General features: G+C 45.5%; 1 protein-coding gene across 4 annotated transcripts in view; it reads left to right on the top strand.

Annotated features, from left to right (window-relative positions):
• The window catches only part of Cfap92 (cilia and flagella associated protein 92 (putative)), a 50,247-nt gene continuing 33,642 nt past the window's right edge, over positions 1 to 16,605 (top strand). For 3 of the 4 annotated variants that reach the window (XR_010045585.1, XM_063243254.1, XM_023562230.2), the window contains exons 1-8: positions 1 to 220; positions 831 to 1,097; positions 5,007 to 5,194; positions 5,827 to 6,034; positions 9,748 to 9,891; positions 10,828 to 10,900; positions 12,086 to 12,210; positions 16,070 to 16,216. Coding sequence is in view for 3 of the 4 variants with exons in the window: in XM_063243254.1 (XP_063099324.1) it covers positions 851 to 1,097; positions 5,007 to 5,194; positions 5,827 to 6,034; positions 9,748 to 9,891; positions 10,828 to 10,900; positions 12,086 to 12,210; positions 16,070 to 16,216 (1,132 nt within the window). In the remaining variant the exon portion in view is untranslated. The remainder of the gene's footprint in view (positions 221 to 830; positions 1,098 to 5,006; positions 5,195 to 5,826; positions 6,035 to 9,747; positions 9,892 to 10,827; positions 10,901 to 12,085; positions 12,211 to 16,069; positions 16,217 to 16,605) is intronic. The other variant, XM_063243255.1, reaches the window with a different exon arrangement.

The raw sequence follows: 16,605 nt of genomic DNA, 5'->3' as shown, positions 1-16,605 counted from the left end.
GCCAAGGTACCATCTGTGCGCCTAGGCCGACCGGAAGTCCCGCCTCTGGGACTTCCCGCCCCGCCCCCGTGCTGCCTGTCTCCTAGCAACCGGGAAACAAACCCACTTTGCTTTTTGCCCTGGAGCGCACTGCACTCGCGGGTCTCCGGAGGCAACTAGGAGGGCGAGGAGCTAGTGCTCCAACTTTGCCTGATCTGCTGCCCCACTCACCAGCTCGCAGGTACCCCTGGCGCCTTCGGATTCGTCGTCGCTACCCCCAGGCCAGTGTTTCTTTTTCGCAACAGCCCCGACTCCACTCCCACCGCCCTGGAGCTTGTGCCCTAGACTCAGGACCCAGTGGCTATTCATGACCTGCCTTGCTGGAGTCTCGCCTTCTTTGACCTCGCCAGGCATCCGCACGGCGCTGCCCAGCCTGGTTGGTCTTTGTCCAAGTGGCAAACGCCTAGCATGCTTTGGTGCACCTCCCCGGGCTGTGGCTGACCTCCCTGAGCCCTGAGCCTGGTGCAAGAAGGATTCTCCACCCTCCCCTGCCCTCTCGTGATTCCTGGAGAGCCGCATTCCCCTAGCCAGGTATTCCACAGGTGCCAATGACTGAGTCCTGATTCAGGGCAAGAGAAGCAAGCTGGACTCGCTCATCATCCTGATAACAGCTAGCTGCCCCTTTCTGTGGTTCCTTCCTTTTTTTCACTCATGTTTTTGGGCACTGTGCACCTGGCAGTGACCAGACTTTAGGCAGCCCCAGAGCAAGATGAGAGAAGGGTGGGTCTTCCTGCAACAGGTAGGGTTTAGCTTCTGAGGACAGAGGTGACCCAGTCTTTATTTTCTCCCAGCCTGCCCTACAGTTTGGAGCATGTCTCTGCACATCTGGGATTGGGGAGATGAGGACAAAGAAAGCATCGGGCAGGCCTCCTCCTTCCCAAGCTATTACCACTTTGGCACAGAAGACAGCCTGAGGGCTCCGGCTCCCGAGCAGGAGTCCAACTTTGACAACAGCTACAGCAGTATCGAGCCCTTGGATGCCAGCATCTTTAATGCTGACGTGCCCCAGCTGGTCCCCTGCAATCTCATTATCTCCCTGGCCCTCCCTGTGAATACAGGTAGATGCTCAAGGAGGTTCCAGTACCCCTCACAGAAAGGCAGTCCACAGTTGGTCTTCTGTTGGAAAAATAAGCCACATAGGCCCCACATCTTTCCGCTCCCTTCCTCCCTCTATAGTCAGAAATTTTAGGAGGCCCGACAGTGGGCCAGGCACTTAAGTGGCTGCATGAGTTTCTTATACTTAATCCTCTCTAAGATCAAATAAAGCAGGTGATGTCTCTGATCCACCGGTGAGTGGTTCAAGCTGATGGGGGTATGGTGTGGCGTTGATTCCCATAAGCTGGTTGTGAGTCACTAAAATCTTGTTTAAATGCATCTTTGATTTTTTGGAATCAAAATCTCTGCATGTAAGCCAGGTGTGGTGCCGCACACCTATAATCTCCGCAATCAGGAGGCTGAGGCAGAAACATCACTAGGAGTTCAAGGCTTGCTTGCACTACAAAATGAGGCCCTGGGCTGGAGATTTAGCTCAGTAGTGTAAGCGCCTGCCTGGCAAGCATGAGGTTGTGACTTTGGTCCCTGGTACCAAAAAGAGGACAAAAAGACCCTGACCTCAAAACACCAGAAACAGAACACACGCACATACAGAGAAGACCTCAGTATAAAGTGAGCCCATTAACAACTGTCAATTAAATGGAGCCCCCAAATTGAGTGACTGCAAACAGGAAGTTGCTGTACTCCTTGGGTGTGCAGGCTGCTGGCTTCCATTCCCAGGAACAGTTGTCCTGCTCTGCCGGTGGCCTGGCCCAGACACCTGCTGAGTGTGCAAAGTCAGCCACATGCCAGAGGGTCGGTGCAGTGTCACACAAGCTGCTCAAGTGTCAGTTCCTCCTATTTGCTGACATTTTCTCAGGCAAAGCAAGTCACGTGGTTTAGTGTGAGGGTCGGAAAAATGTGCTTTACCTCTTGGGAGACCTTGATGTGTTTTCTTTTTCTGTTGTCTGGTCTGCTTAATTTATGTTGTGCTGAGAATTGAATTCAGCTGCTCTCCATAGTGCTGTCTCTGCCTCAAATATTTTGGAGGCTGTCTGGTTAGGTAGATACCACATTTTTAATTGCTCATCTTCTTGGTGAATTAAGCTTTTTGTCATGTGGTGACCTCATCAGTCATGGTGCTTTTATCTTGTGCATATTGTTATCAAGCAAAAAAGCTAAGCTGGGCATGGTGGTATATGCTTCCTAGTACTTGGAAGGCTGAGGCAGGAGCATTTCTGTGAGTTAGAGGCCAGCATGGGCTACATAGCAAGTTCAAAGCCAGCTTATACTACATAGGGAGACCCTGCCTCAAAAACAAAAACAAAAATTAAGCCAAAAAGTCTGAAAATACCAACCAAAAGAAACGACACTCACCTGGCCACCTCTAACCTGCTGTGCTTTTGCACTGTCTCAAAGACTTGCTTTTCTGATTTTGGTGCTTTCACTAACAGTATTTGCAGAGCAGATCTTCCAAATGTCCTGACGCTGTAATATACCTCTGTCTGGACATAAAACTGTAGGCCCATTGTGCTTTCCTTCAAAAAGTATTTATAGGGACTTCTCTAAATATAGAAATCATTTGTTTAAAAGAAATGAATCCTACATATTTTACAATTGATTTTAAAAAACGTAACATCTTAGATATCTAAGTGGTTATAATACATGCTTCTGTTGTCTTATTTTGAACATTGTATGATGTGTCTGTAGTTTATCCTACTTTTTTTGTGTTTTTGAGACAGGGTTTTACTATGCAGTTCAGGCTGGCCTTGAACTCACAGTGATCCTTTTGCCTCAGCCTCCTGAGTGCTGGAATTACACGCATGTACCATCATGCCCGGCCTATCATACCCCTTAATTATTTACTTACTATTTATTTACGTACTTATTTTTGGTACTGGGGATGGAACTGAGGACTTTACATGTTAGGTAAGGCCCCTACTATTGAGCCAGCCCCCTGTACCTATCCTACCCCTGACTGGTGGACATTTAAATTGCTTCCAGTAATTTTTTTTTTTTTTTTTTTTGGTATATTGGGGATTGAACTCATGACCTTATGCTTGCCAGGCAGGCCCTTACACCACTGAGCTAAATCCCTGGCCCCAATTTTTTTTTTTTTGTACCAGGAATCAAACTCATGATCTCATGCTTGCCAAGCAGATGCTTATACCACTGAGCTAAATCCCTAGCCCCCCAGTATTTTCTATTACCATTCTATAACAGACATCTCTGTGCATATGAACATATGTACTTCTGTATCCTGAATCCTAAGAAGTACAATTGCTGGGTAGAAAGTATGCACTTTACATTTTTTGTTAAGTATTGTCAAATTGCTTTGCCTTTCCACTGATGGAAGATCAGAGGCTCAGTCTACTTCCTGGTCCACGTTAGAATGAATCAGAACATGGACCCATGGGGCCATGGAACCATGGAGCAGTACATATTCCCGGGGTGATTTTACTTTAACATGTTCTAATGCTTCCCAGGGACTGGTGGAGAAACTTTATTCCAAACTATGTATAAACATTCTTCTGGTGGCCTCAATTACTAATGCCATAGCAGCTTCCTCGAGGTTCAAACCTTGAACTTTAAAAAGACAGCTTGGGACTTTATCAATGTTTTTGGAACATTGAACACAGCTGTTTGCAGTCTCCCTGTTTGAATGTCCACCTTGTGTTCTTTGATACTGTGATTTGAGGAACTATTTTCAAGAAAATAGTGTGTAATCTACTAGCAGGTAATTTCTTACTGTTATGGTGTTTTGTTTTGTTTTGTTTTGTTTTGTTTTGCTTTGTTTTGTAGTTCTGTATTGCGTGTACCCTTACGCCGCTTTGGTTTGTTTTGTGTTTTTCTCTTTTTCCTCTTAAATAAAAAAAAAAAAAATAAAAAGACAGCTTGGACCCCAAAACAAGTGTACAAAAAGAACCCTAGAACTTTAAACATGGTTATATTTTTATAGGATGCCATTGGGCTAAACGTTTATGGAGTGCCTCGAATCTCTTCCTGGCTTGACCAGGAATAATGCCTCGACCTATGAAGCTCTATGTAAGCTCATGGCAAGCTGAGGAGGTTCCTGGGACTCCAGCTGCTGGCTGAGACTCAGCCTCACCTCCCACCTCTCATCCCCTGCCTACCCTCCCTGGGCAGTGTCACTCACGAGGGGTTCACTAGTTAGTTCCCTCTGCCTGCAGTGTTGGCCCCCTTCTCTCCTATGAGTCTATCAAGGCTCCCGGGGGACCACACCAGCATCCCAGGAAGTTCCTTCCTGCCACCCTTTGCCCCTCGGAGCCCTGCTGCTATCCCATGTCACATTGTATTGTCATTTTGTAAAACTTGCTTCTAGGGCTGGGCCTGGAGTGAGACAAGCAAGATGAATGAGAAAAACTTAAGGAAACTCTCACTCTCAGAGCTACACATTCAGTCTGAACACATACAAGAGCTCACTCCAGGCCTTGCTACCCAGCTGGCTAGAAGGAGTGGGCCTGATCTCTCCCAAACTGGGCGAGCAATGGAGTACACAGCCTCCCACCATGACATTCTTGAGATACACGACTCGTTAAGAGGAAAGTTTTGTTTTAGGTCGTGGTTTCAGAAGTTTCAGTCCACGGTCATTTGCCTCTTGTTTTGGGGCTGTGGAGAGGCTGAACATCATAGTGGGAGCCCTGGGGAAAGGAAACAGCTCACTTATGTTAGTCTGGCAGAGAGACAGAAGTTGGAGGGGGCAGGTCCAAGAATCCCTTCAAGGCCACATCCTCACTTCCTCCACCTGGGCTCACCTTTAAAGGTTCCACCACCACCCAGTAAGGTAGCAGTCTGGACACCAAGCCTGCAACATACAGGCCTTTAGGGACACATCTAAACTATAGCACTCTCTTTTGGAAAAGCAGATTTGTTTTTCCACAGGAAATTACAACAGGGCCCTTTCTATCTTCTAGACCTGAAAGGAAAATTTGCAAATCTTGATAAATACAGAAAGTATCCTAAACTGCCAAACCGTTTAGCGAAATTTCGCCGTTTCTACCATATTGAGTACTTCTTCCTGCCAGATGATGAAGAACCTAAACGAGTTGATGTGGTGGTGTTTCCAGGACTGGCCAGGGTGTTTCTGGAGTCAGGAATAAAGGTATGGGTGTGTGTGTGTGTGTGTGTGTGTGTGTGAGTGCACGTGTGTGTGGCTTTGCATGCAGCATAGTGCTCGCCACACACTGGGCTCCCTGTCAGCCTGCCAGATAAGTGTCCCTGGAGCTTGTTAGACCTACAGACCCTGGGGCCAGCCCAGGCATTCTGTGTGAGAATCCACACCAGCCTAAGAATACCACACCTCTGGCTTTTTTCTTTAGCTGTTTTTAATCAGTCGGGCCGTGGGTGTCTCCAAAGATGTGGCAGCTCTTGAAATTTCCTTCCTATGTGCATGCGTGTGTGTGTGAGCACGTGTGTGCATGAGTGTTTACATGTGTGTGTAAATGCAGCTTACCCACACTTGGGCACACCCCGCTAGAGGTTTGGCTTGGGTTAGAAGTCATCAGAGAGGACGTGACTTGCAGTTATCTGCTTTGATGTTATTTTTTCCAAGGAACCCAGAGCCTGGCAGAGACCAATGCATACTGCACCATTTCCTGCTGTGGGTTTGGAGCCGCAGAGAGGCAGGTGGAGGGTGGCAGTGAGAGGCCAGCTTGGTGAGCGGTGGTCAGCCCTGTCCACTGCTGCCACCCGCATCTGTCCCTCAGGCAAAGTCTCTGTGTGTGTTCTACATAGACTATGAAGCCATGGTGTGATGACAACAAGCTCTGGGTGTCATGGAGCCAAACTTTTAATGTCAGTGTGACAAAGGAATTATTAAAGAAACTGAATTTCCACAAAATCACCCTGAGGATCTGGGACACCAAGGACAAGATTTCGAAAAAGTTCAGGTATTATCATCCAGTGAAGACATCCTGTTTGTCAGATGATGTAAGCTCTTTTGGTAAGTCAGATGTCGTGGGGTTTTTCTTTTTTCTTAGTTTCATTTGAAATGTTTCTGGAAGCTTGTAATTTCTCACCACAGGATGACCACCCTAAGCCAAAACTTTGAGTTGGAAATTCTCCAACAATTGAAACATTTTGAGCACCCAAATAACCCAAGAAGTAGAAATTGCCACAGTTGACTTTATATGATAGGTCACAGTCACAACTGAGGCATGCTACAAAGACTATAAAATAATCCTCCACCGGTGTATGTAAGGAGTATCCACAACATGAAGGAATCTCATATACCTGTCTGATCTCCAAGGTATCCCAATTTATACGTGCAAATATTCCAAAATCTGAACACTAAATCCCAAGGTTTTCAGAGGAGGAATGCTCAATCTGTAGTATCAGGTCAAAGCCAGTGTTCCTTTGAATCTTTCATCTAATTTACCTGGTGTCTGTGTTGGTTTCTGCTTTCCTGGGACACCTTCCTCCAGGACATGCTTGAGGTATCAGGAAGTATCCTTTACCCTGGGGCCAGTTACAGTGTTGGTGGGCAGCGAATGGGGCCACTTTTTGGGACCTCAAAAATAGTATAGCTCAGAATGAAATCATCCCATTCAATCCCCAATACTGTAGTTAATTACCCCTGGCTGATAATCACTGATTTATATCTAAACTAATCATAGGAACATGTGTAAGAAAATGGGGTGCAGGGTAACTTTCCTCATCAGAACCAGATGAGAAACCCGTGTCCTTCAAGTGTGAGCTTCAAACCACCTGCTCTTGACAGATTCTAGACCCTGGCCCTGAGCTGCTGGTGATATAGGGGAATGAAACTCCCAACCTACTATGTCCAGTACAAGTTTGTGTTTTCTAAAATCAAAGAATGAATTTTAAGAACAACAGAGGTTAAGAGCAGAATATATTTATTGAGAGAAAGAAAGCTTCTATCTAAGAGAGAGACAGAAGAGGTCCCAAGCAGGTTGCCAAGGACTCTGTCTTTTCTAGGGACTTTAACAGAGTAAAATCATCGGGTAAAATGGGTTTAAGATGAGGAAAACTGGGAACTCAGAGGACAGATGGGCATAAAGTGGGGCAAAACTATGATTAATCAATAAGATTAATAGTTCAGGGGCCGGGAGTTTAGCTTAGTGGCGTAAGTGCCTGCTTGGCAAATGAGACGTTGTGAGTTCAATCCCCTGCACAAAAAATAAATAAGTAAAATAAAAATGATTAATAGTTCAGGTAAAATTGATCACATTAGGGACAAATGGGGAAGCGAGTCATGCAGAAAGCAGGCATTCTTAGAGAGCAGGGACTCTTCCCTAGGGTGTTAGAATGGTGACTCCTGGCTTCCTCAGGGTGATAGGGAACTATTTCCAGTATCAGACCTTAGGATGTGGATGCATTTGTTTGATCTTTTGTCTTGAGGCCTGGCCCACAGCAGGAGGTGTCTGTCTCCCCCATAGTTGCAAGGTATCTGGGCTTCTGCACTAACTCCTTTGAGGACCTAGACCTGTCTCACTGCCTACAGTATTTTTAACTAGCTCAGCTGTCTGCAACAGTGGGTTAGAGTTTTTGGCCAACATCTGCCCTGTGGTGGACTCACCCTGGAGAAGGGTGAGCCAGCTTTGGCAAGATGAGCAGAATCAGGTGGCTGGAAGAGAGAGGGATAGGGGCATTGTAGACCCCGCATGGAGAGCCCAGGGGCTTTTTCTGAGTGTTTGTGAAATGGTGGCATCTGATTTTTTTTCTGCCTTTTTTTTTCAATCAGGACTCAAACTCAGAGCCTTGTGCTTGCCAGGCAGGCACTGTGTCACTGGGCTATATCCTGGCCCTACTTGCTCTTCTTTGACCCCTGTTCCAAGCTTGGCATCCTTGCCTCTCACTTTAAATGTTTTAGTTTTTCCATGACCAAGCAGTGTATATTCACTTTGTAAGACAATTTAAAAATAACACAAAGGAGAAAAATTAAAATCACATGAGACCAATTCAGAGCTAGTCATCGTTAATGGATTTTTTCCCTGGGGATCTGCTGTCCCTGTAGTCTTAAATCCTGCTTTTTGTCACTGCCGAACAAGAGTACAGACACAGCACTACCTTGGTACCTGTCATTAATTGGTTCCAAGGGGCACGATGAGTCCTAAAAATGGTAAGTTCCAGACAAATTGTGTTGGCTGGACAGGGCAGCAAGGCACTGGACTAGACAATCGACCCTGGCAAGTTCTTTATTTTTGGAACTGGGGACCGAACTCAGGATCTTGCACTTGCCAGGCTGGCACTTATGGTGCTGAGCTAAATCCCTGCCTCTGATCCTGATAAGTTCTACCTTGCACTTAAACCAAAAACAAGGACTGGGACAAAATTTTCACTCCTGGTGCATCGAGTACCAGATTTGCTGAGTTTCAGAGCAGTTGAGTGCCAAGGTCTGACTGTTTTATTTCTTGGGGTGGCAGAGGCACTGCGAGGTGTGTTTGGTGCACAGTGATGCATCTGAATGTGTGGTGGATCAAGTGCCAGGACTTGTTAGCTTCCAGCCCTGTGGTGTGAATAGAACCCCCAACTAGAGTTAACATTTCTCTTTGCTTCCATCTGCTGCATTGCTTGGTTTCTCATTTTTGCCTCAACCCACAAGAGCTCTCCGATGCCCTCAGCTCCTGCTACCAGTACGCGCACCTGTTTGGTATCCCCACCTGGGGGATGTCCTGTGAAGCTCTTCAGCCTGAAGCTGTGTCCTCTTCGGACCCTGCTAGGCCGTGCTCAGGTTTTACTCTGTCCCCCTCTCCTGGCCTGACTTCCAGGACCATGGCCTTGGCCCTGCTGCTCCACTGCTCTGCACTTTTCCTGGCTGCCCAGTGACCTAGAGAACTGATTCTGGGCATCTAAGTCTGGCCCTGAAGGTGGTTCGTGATCTGCTCCCCGGGCTTCTTTTTGGCTCCTGTCTTCACGCCATGTTGTACCGCTTAGTTTCTGAAGATACTGCGGTCCGAATCTCTCTCAGAGCTGCCTTAGTTGCTAGCCCTACCTTGGGGGTGCCACAATTTTTGTCTGTCCTTCAACACTGAATGAAATCACGTCTTCTGTTTTTTCCCCACTTTTTTTTTGTACCAGGACTTGAACTCATGACCTTATGTGTGCCAAGCAGGCACTTATGCCGCTGAGCTAAACCCCTGGCCCCATTTTTCCCACTTCTTTAACATCCATTATGTTCATTGACTGATTCGTTCATTCATTCAATGCTACATTCACTATTCCACATATGCTTGTCACTGTTATGTGTGTGCAAGACCCTTACTGACAGAAGGAGAGGCACAGGGGCCCTAGTTAGAGACAAGGGCCTTCCTGTGTAGCCCTGGCTTTGCTGAGGACCAGCTGTCTGGCCATAGGAAAGTTACTGAAGCCTCTGGTGCCTCATTTGTAAAATGGGAGGATGGCGTTGCTTCCCTGGAAGGGAAATGCTGCGATTCAGTGGAATAACAGCCAGCAGGTGATGAATGATCTCACTTGGGAGGGCCACTGCTGATTGAGTCTGAGAATCTCACCCAAATATACGTGTGATTGCTTTTTTGAGTTTCCCAGTATTTCGGGATAGTGTCGTGTGCCACAATTCCAGGAGGGGAGGGACCTCACTGATCTGTGTCTAACAAGAAGCAAGCAATTGTCCCACGTACTATTCAGTAGATAGTTATAATTGACTGAGTCGCTGATGTTTCTTCTGCATTCTAGAGGAAGTGAGGAAGTTGGTTTTAAACCAGAGAGAACTGTCTGAACCAGACCCTGAGAGAACTATCATGATCAGGGAGGGGTGGAACGAGGAGTCTCCACCAGAAAATCAGGAAAAAGCAGAAAAAGGTTCGAAGTCTTTGCCAGGTGAGTAGAGATGACTTTATGGACAAGCTACATGCAGCAAGAGCCAGGTAGCCACAGCAGTGAGCCATGTTGAGATCCTGTGCACGTACTCTGAAGCTTTCTGTGAATCCACGCCAACTGCTGGGCAGGGGGTGAAGGGTCCTGTGTGCTGGTCCCCCTGAAAGGGACACTCTTTGTTATTGATTCTTTTTCTTTAGTTTCACTTATTTTGTGGCTTATAAAAAAAGCTTCTCTGACTCTAGAAGTTATATATGTGGATTTTAAGAAAATCTAATGAAGAAAACATATTTGAGAAGCAGGGGGAAAAAATCTGTGATTACATCATTAACTGCAATCAGTGTTAATAGTTTGGTTTTCACGATATAGCACATCTTTGTTCTGATTGTAGGATTTTTTTTTGTACATTGACAAGGTTTTTCTGGATGCATACAGTGCTTCTGTGTTCTAAGATTGTAAATAGATCATCACACGCATTTCCCTATTTATTTAAACACTTTCCATAAACTTCATTTGTGGGAATTACATAGGATTTCTTCTGCAGATAAGACTGGAATTCACTTAACTATTCCCTACAGCTGGGAACTTGGGAATCTTAGGAGGAGTTGCAGTATTGTCTAATATAAACAGTACTGAAATGGACAATTTAATAGATTTTTTCTTCTTTTGTTCCCCCTGTGGGAGTAATTTATATAGAACCAGAGGGTTCCTCTTGCTTCTGTTTGTCCAAATACTTAGAATTCATTTGGTCTGTATAGTTATCATTTATTTGCTCAGTTATGATTAACAAACCCTGTTTACTAAATGCTTTCCATGTCCCAAGTATTCTGCCTGCAGACGGGCGTTACAGGAATGTGTCAGGGGTCCTCAGTTCCTAGTCAACCAGCATGGAACAAGTTTGATGACATTTGCTAACATTATCCGGTTCTTACCAAGCAGTGCTGGAATCTTCTCCTGGGAACAGTGAGGAATATGAAAAGTCATCCAAAATAGATGACCCTACCACATTTCGGTAAGGATGAAACTATGTTACTTTGAGGGATGGAAATAGAGCACCTCTTACACTCACCCAACTGCGAGTTGTGTATACTTTGTAGTGATTCTGGCCAACCAAAATTAAACCATAAATCCAACCAAAATTAAAGGCACAAAGTGAGAAAGGGAAGCTTGCGTGTGAGCCATGCATCAGGTGCCGTGCCTTCTCTGTGCTGCACTTTATCTCATGCGATCCTTGTGATGGTCATTTTTTGAGGTGGTTTTATTTTCTCCACTTTCTGTACAAGCTGACTGGGTGATTCAATGACTTTCACACAATCGCAAAAGTAGAAATTTTGGTTAAGCCAAGATTCCAAACCAGGTCTTCAGACTCCTGAGTCTGGCCTTTCCTGTTGTGAGCTCATTACTTTTTAGGGTCTCTCATGGCCCAAGATGGGTCTAGAGAAAGGCTTCCTCAAATGCAGTGGTGACTGAGGAGAAAATGGAAACCCAACTTCTGGTTTGAGAGATCCAAGTAGAAAAGCCAGGAGCACATGGCATTACACAACCTTAATTTTTTAAAATAATTAGATCTGATTGTATTGCATGCTGGACTCAACCATCTCCTGCCTGAGCCTCCCACATAGTGAGACCACTGCCATGGGCCACATGCCTAGTGAACAATCTTCATTTTTAAAAATTATTTTTGCATTGACTTCATAGAATAATTGGACACAAATTGACCTTTTTTTCCAACTGTCAGGTTACAACAACCATGCTTATGATTCTTTCCTTTAATTCAGACCTTCCTTTATATTCTTTATGGGAGTTAAATTTTTTCCCACAGATGCTATGGGTAATTCTTGTAAGTGAATTCCTAGATGTTTTATACTTTTAGTTATTTTTTATAGGAACATAATACTTGCCATTAAATTTTTAATTGGTTTGAACTTTAATGGTTCAAGTGTGGTCTGAGGACCAATGGTGTTAGCATTGCCAGAAATCTTGTTAGAAACACAGTACAGAATCTCACACTTCCTGAACCATAATCTCTGTTTTACTTGCCAAGATCCTCAGGTGATTCACATGCATGGTGAAACTTGAGAAGTCCTGGGATAGAGGACTACAATGCCATTTAAAAACTCTGCCTTTGGTTCAGTAAATTAAACTGTTGATCTCTGACTTTTAGCTTCATTAAATTTTCTCTTTGTGGATTTTCTAGGCGAAGCACTTCAAGAGCAACAACTGCCTCTTTAATGGGGAAAACCATGTTGGAGATCAAGGAATTAATTGAAAGAACGTCATTTAGCAGTTTAACAAACATGGCAACAAAGTCAAGGTCTCTAAGTAAGTTAGGATGGGATTTTGGCATTTTATGTTACTAGACTTGAAAATTATGAAATACTTCAAATTTATTATGCTGCAATATGGAATGTAATGTTTTAATGTATGACCAAATAATAGCTGTTTTATACACTTTCAATTTACCAATCTCACCATCAGTCCATCATCTGCCCACCAATCTATCCATCTTCATCCATCTATCCCTATTCATCATCCATCTTCTACCCATCCACATATTCATCCCCCACATATCAATCCATCCTTATAATCTGTCTCTGAATCCTTCAACCCATTCATCCATGCACCTGTTCATCTCTGTATCATCTTAATCCATTCATCCACCCACTCATCCCCTTGTCCGCCCATCCATAGCCTATTTATCCATCCATCCCATCCCCATCTGTTTCATCTCCACTCCCTCACCCTGAGCATCCCATCCATCCACTTTGTCTACTCCATCCATTCCCATCCCACTCCACCAGTACTTTTGTGTTCCTGATCCGTGTGTGGTGCCTTTGGGGACATGAAAATCTCTAATGCCTAATACCAACTCCAAGTAAAGAATTCCAGTCCTGTGTGATAGATGTGGCAGTAGGGATAGGTGTGCTACCAATCAGCCAAGGGTTCTCCTGCTCATTTCAGATGGAAATGATGAATTGGCAAAGTGCATCTGCGCTAGCAGTTCTGATGTCTCTAGGTAATGCTAGATGCCAACAGTTGAAACAGCCAGCTGCTGGCCCTGTCACTGTTGACCATCACCATCTGCTGCTGGGTTGTGCCATAATGTGATTCTCCTGGGTCTCTGCTGCAGGTCCCTATTGGTTGCTGGTCCTTTGAACTCATTGGCATTTATAGCCTTGAGTGTTTATTGCTTTTTCTTTGGAAACAACCACTCTATTCACAGTACTTAGGATTTTTTAAAAAATCCCAAATAGATTGAGTGTATGGTATGTTGGGAAGAATAAAAGAGAAAGGGTTGTGGGGAGACGTTTTTGAAAAATAATAATTAATTCGCTTCTGGCAAAGGACACAGCACCCTGTGTCATGGATCCTGCTTATCAATAATCTTAGTCACAAGCAGCTAAGAGAAAGGAATCCTCAGAGCCACTACATTTGCTTTCCTATTCTTGGCCTAGATCTCCTCCCCAGAATTCCAGTAAGCAATTGGATTTCTAGTATAAGATGGAAAGTTCTAGAGCCGGAGGATACCTAGGTCACCACCTGGGATGGGCAGTTTCCTCATCTCTGAATCAGCTCCTCTGCTGCTTTCTAATACTGACCTGGCTGTAGCTCAGCACTAGAGGCTGCAGATTTTCAAGTTCTCTGCTGGGTGCTGGAGACACAACTGAATAAAAACCTTCCTATTTTTAAGGCCTCTCAAGAATAGTCCACATTCTCGTATCTGAACATCTCTAAACTTCTGAGTTTCCCCTTTCCAGATTAAACAGCTAACTAGCTGGCTAGCTTGTTCCTTCCTTCTATCCTGTCTTCCTTTCTTTATGAACCAGGACTTCATGTACACTAGGCCAGCAGTGCTCTATTGGTGAGCTACAACCCCACCCTAGGACCACTCTTTATTTGTTGATCGATTTAAGACAGGGTTATGTAGTGGCCATGAGCTTACTATGTACCAAGCTTGGCCTCAAATCATGACAATCCACCTGCCTCAGCTTCCCAAGTGCAGGGACTACAGGCATGCACCACCATGCCTGGCATCACTCTTTCTAAAATGTGCTTTCATAGTAGCACATGCCTGTAATCCCAGGACCTAGGACATTGAGGCAAGAGAATGCCTAATTCAAACCCAGCCTGGGTAAATTACTAAGACCTGTCTCGAAATAAAAGATAGCAAAAGGACAGGGGATGTAGCTCAGTGTGAAAGCCCTGAGCTTTCACAGTACCAGAAAATAAACTAATAGGTGTGCTTTGAGAGCATTAATGAGGTTTTTGAGCTTTTCTTTTCTTTTTGCACCAAGGATCAAACTCAGGACCCAGTGTTTACCAGGCAGGCACTTAGGCTGCTGAGCTAAATCCCTGGCCCCTGAGCCACTCTTTTTTAAAATTTTTGAAATAAAAAGTTTACAGAGACATATAGCACAATTTGGGTGCTAATATTTTTCCACATTTTATTTTTTTTAAAGTAATGAACGCAAAAGACATTTCTTTGCTTCTGACTTTTGAGGAGCATACCCTCCTGGACATAGAAATTGGTGTCCCCCATTATCTCTCACACATTTACACACTACTGGTCCTTGTTCACGTTAGTTACAGGAGGGCTCTATGCACCCCATGCTGGCCTACAGTTTGTTTTTTACACCCTACTTGACCTCTGTGATTCTTTCCTGTCTGTTGAGTCCAGCAACTTCATTCTGATTTTGGCAGTGTGCATGGCTGCATATCCCATCCTTCATCCCACTTGGTCACTATCAAGAGATACTGAGTTGTTCCAGAGTTCACTCTCCCAGCTCAGCTATAGGACCCTCGGTCACGTGTGTGAGCCCAGGGCATGGACCTGGTGGGATCCCTGGAGCGCAGGGTCCCTGCCCAGACCCCCTGCTAGCTGCTGCCTCTGGCTTTACCTCATCACACCTTTGTGGCAGTGCTAAGGACCCCGTGTAGTGAGTCCAACCTTAAGCTCCTGGTGGCTCATGAGATTGAGTGGCATTTCACAGACACATTGGCCCCACTGTTGTGTGATTTACCCGTTCATGTTGCTTTACTTTTCTGTTGGTTTTGAAATTGTGTTTTGCTCCACAGGCTTCAGTTTTCCATGCGCTGGGTAATCACAGTTGTCAGTTGTGTGCCTGTCCTAACCCTCCCATGCAGGGCTCTGTGACTTTTCTGTCTTGTTTTGCATACTATTTACTATTCCTTTCTGGCTCGTGCTTCTGTGATTTTAAGGAGACTCTTGGTCGTCATAATGTGTAGTCCCCTAGGTGTTTGTTTAGGGATTTTGCTAATCTCCGTACCATTCCAATTTTACTCTATGTGCTGCCGAAGTATGCACTGTCTAAAGGATTTGGAGGTTTGACTTTCTGCTTCCAGTCTGGAATTGGTCTTGTAGATACACAGCGCAGCCTGCTAGTTTTGTCTGGTAGGAGTGCACAGACCAGGTGATTGCACCTTGCCCCCGGGTTTGCAGTGCTACCCGTGAGGTTCCCTAGGTGTATGTCTGTTTCTGCACATTGGCATCTGTCCCCGCATCTTCAGGCCATGGAAGCAGTAGCTCACATTGTCTCTACTTCCTGCCTCATCCGAGCGCCGTCCCGAGCTGCAATCTCTGTGGTCTGGCTCCTTTGTCCCCTTCGCACCCTAACAGTAGGTGATGCTGGCCCCGCTGACCCCTGCAGGTAAACTGAGGCCCAGAGTGGTTATATGCGCTCACGTGGCTGCTGCTCAAGAGGAGCAGAACTCATTCTGGTCTTCTGTGGGTCAGCTTCAAATCTCCACCGCACCTGTGGGAGAGAGCAGACCGAGGGGAACTTGGAGTGGGGCGCAGTGTGGCATGGCGACTTCAGGCCTTTCTGCCTATTCTCTGTAACAGCCATGGGGACAAAGACACCCCTCCTCCACTCCTGTGAAGAACTAGCAGCTGCTCGGTCTTCTGTATGTAGTCACAACCCCTTCTGCTTGCTGGAAGAGGCGCAAAGACAAAGGACAACAGCTGTCTTCAAGCAACTTCCAGCGTCTTCTGGAACCTCTATAGTGCGCATGCGTGTGGACGTGTGTGCGTGCGTGCCTGCGTGCAGGCGGGCGTGCGTGCGTGTGTGCGTGTGTGCGTGTGTGCGGGCAGCTGTGCGTACTCACATATGGCAGCTCATGAAGATTGCTTGACATTTCTTTCCTGTCTTTGATGACGCAGCTAGAGCAAAAGATCTTGAACTCAGAAAAAAAGCCTACAAGAGAATGAAGAAGGCTCCAGTCATGGAGGACAGAGACCCCAAGCTGTCGGGCTGCTGGAGGCAGAGTGCCTTCTGCATCCAACTGGCAGTGACGCCGCTCCTCGCAGGTAGCTGAACATGTTTTCTGCCAGGGTTGGCTGTCTCGTCGCATGTGGTTAGAACACAACATGTGGGACCCTCATGACCAAGCCTCTGCCCTGTGTCACTCATTTCATCTTCTACCCTCCCCAAGAGAGTCAGGGTTGGTATCTCCACGGTACAGAGGAGAAAATAGGTCCAGAGAGGGTGAGTGCAGTGTCTGAGCTTGCACAGCTAGGAGGTGTGAAGCCCAAATTTGAACCTAGGTTTGATTCCCCAGCCCAAGGAAACCTATGAGAATAATAAATATCGTGATTTTCTTGTTTTCCAACTAAGATGCTGCTCTTCGTAAATATTTTCAGAAATATTTAGTGATGAGAATGAAGAAAAGGAACAGGTTTTTGCTGAATACATAATA

Source organism: Cavia porcellus, unplaced genomic scaffold (genome assembly GCF_034190915.1).
Source record: "Cavia porcellus strain 051 isolate PalLab524CR breed Dunkin Hartley unplaced genomic scaffold, mCavPor4.1 scaffold_37, whole genome shotgun sequence".
Lineage (NCBI taxonomy): Eukaryota > Metazoa > Chordata > Mammalia > Rodentia > Caviidae > Cavia > Cavia porcellus.
The sequence above is the reverse complement of the archived record's forward strand: the minus strand, read 5'-3'. Positions and strand labels throughout refer to the sequence as shown.